Source organism: Oncorhynchus tshawytscha, linkage group LG07, assembly GCF_018296145.1.
Source record: "Oncorhynchus tshawytscha isolate Ot180627B linkage group LG07, Otsh_v2.0, whole genome shotgun sequence".
Lineage (NCBI taxonomy): Eukaryota > Metazoa > Chordata > Actinopteri > Salmoniformes > Salmonidae > Oncorhynchus > Oncorhynchus tshawytscha.
The window spans coordinates 25,743,123-25,744,951 of record NC_056435.1 but is presented as its reverse complement, the minus strand read 5'-3'; the positions used below and the strand labels follow the sequence as shown (position 1 = coordinate 25,744,951).

At 42.6% G+C, this 1,829-nt stretch overlaps 1 protein-coding gene across 1 annotated transcript; it reads left to right on the top strand.

The window, feature by feature from the left end:
* Window positions 1-652: 652 nt before the first annotated feature.
* Window positions 653-1,587, top strand: LOC112255234. The gene is made up of 2 exons (XM_024428274.2): window positions 653-1,143; window positions 1,279-1,587. The coding sequence occupies exons 1-2, from the start codon at window positions 678-680 to the stop codon at window positions 1,521-1,523; spliced, it is 711 nt and encodes a 236-aa protein (XP_024284042.2). The 5' UTR covers window positions 653-677; the 3' UTR covers window positions 1,524-1,587.
* Window positions 1,588-1,829: the final 242 nt, after the last annotated feature.

Here is a 1,829-nt window from a genome sequence, read left to right as displayed (position 1 = left end):
ACCCCCGGCCACAAACGGCAATGGCGTGACCGGGATTTGTACCCCAGTTATAGCGACACAGTTGCACTCTAAGGCAGGTCCCTAGACCATTGAGAGAATACAAGTTTAACAACACCTTGTTGTCTCCTTACAGGCCACATCGGATACATGCTACAGTGAAAGAGGGCATCAAGGAGCACATTCTATCTTTCCCAAGAACCCAGAACCACTACTCTCGGATGAAGGGGGATGTACACAGAGAATACCTCAGCCCTGATCTGAATTTGTTGCGAATGTACCGACTCTACAAAGAGAATAATACCACATCATCTGCAAAATTCTGGGTTTATAGGGACATTTTCAAACAGCAGAGTCTCAATTTCGGCCAAACCAGGAGTGACACCTGTGGCAAATGTGACGCATTCTTCACTAAGATGTCAGCAGCAACATCTGAAGAGGAGAAGAGGAAGATTGCAGTTGAAAGTGAGTTGCACCATCGAAAAGCCGAAAAGGCCTACACATAGCTTCAAAGTGACACTGAGTGGGCTAAAGCCAATGCTGAATGCCATGTCATTTCTGTGGATCTACAGGGGGTGATATACACCTCTAATCTGACCCACTCCAATGTCTACTACCAGCGGCAGCTGTCAAATTTTAACTTTTGCACCCAGGAACTTGGAAAAGAAGATCCTGCATACATGTGTGTTTGGCATGAGGGGATTGCACACCGAGGGTCCATTGAGGTGGCAAGCTGCATAATGAAGTGGGTGAAGACAAAATTCACGCCACTCACCAAACCAGAGGTGCGCAAGTTGATCATATTCAGTGACAGATGCTGTGGGCAGAATAACAACTGGCGAATGCTCAATCTGATGTCGATGCTCGTCTCTATGGGTTACTTTACCCAAGTTGAGCAGAAGTTCATGGTCTCTGGTCATTATTTTCTTCCTTGTGATCGATCTTTTGCCACCATCGAGAAGAGGCGCAAGGTGTCAGTCCTTCATACACCTGATGATGTTTCAAAGATGATACTTGAAGCACAACCAGCAAAACCATTCAAGGTGATGAGGATGCAATGTGAAGACTTCAGGCACCTCCCAGATTCTGTCCTCAAGCGACCAGCTGGACTACAGATCACCTCAGTGAGGTGGTTAAAAGTCACAGGTATTGCACAGAGAATAGTTTACTAACATCCCATCAACATGCAACATGTTGTTCTAACAATAAAATATCCTAATGCTTGACTGTGAAAGTTGTTATTGATGTAAGGAACTTAAAATGTTTCTGTTCTAATTTCAGTTGAGGATCCTTGGAATCTGTACGCCAGACAGAGCCACAGTCTATTTGAGGGTTGGAAATCGTGGCTGATCTCCAAACCAAAACAAGGAGCTACACCTCAACCTCCCTATTTTGCAAGCCACTACCCTAGAGCATATGAGAGTCCTCTGCCCATCAAAAAAAACAAGTACCAAGATCTGATGACCATGCTCAACTACTTGCCAGCTGCTGCACGCTCTTTTTATGAATCACTGCAGAGTGAATAATTTGTTGTTAAACCAAGCTACATAATTAACCGTTTTTTTTCTGTGAGTTTATGATCCCCTGAACCTGTATACTGTAGTATGTTGAATCTGTATACATTTCAGAAGACATGTCACCCCTATTGTAGGAAATTAAATGTATCGTAGGTGTTTTCTATGTGAATCAATTTGTGTATGATTCGAACCAGCACAATATATTGAATTAATTTAATTTTAAGATGTTGTTCCTAGCGTAGAAAATGTTATGTACAATGTGTTCTGTTGATAATTATTTTGTGTGTGATCATTTGGACCTTTTTTAATCTGAAT

What these genes read in the sequence shown, in the direction of transcription:
- LOC112255234 (XM_024428274.2), top strand. Translation starts at nt 678, where the DNA reads ATGTGTGTTTGGCATGAGGGGATTGCACACCGAGGGTCCATTGAGGTG. An exon ending in GAGGTGGTTAAAAGTCACAG is followed by an intron (nt 1,144 to 1,278) that starts GTATTGCACAGA and finishes TTCTAATTTCAG; the next exon opens with TTGAGGATCCTTGGAATCTG.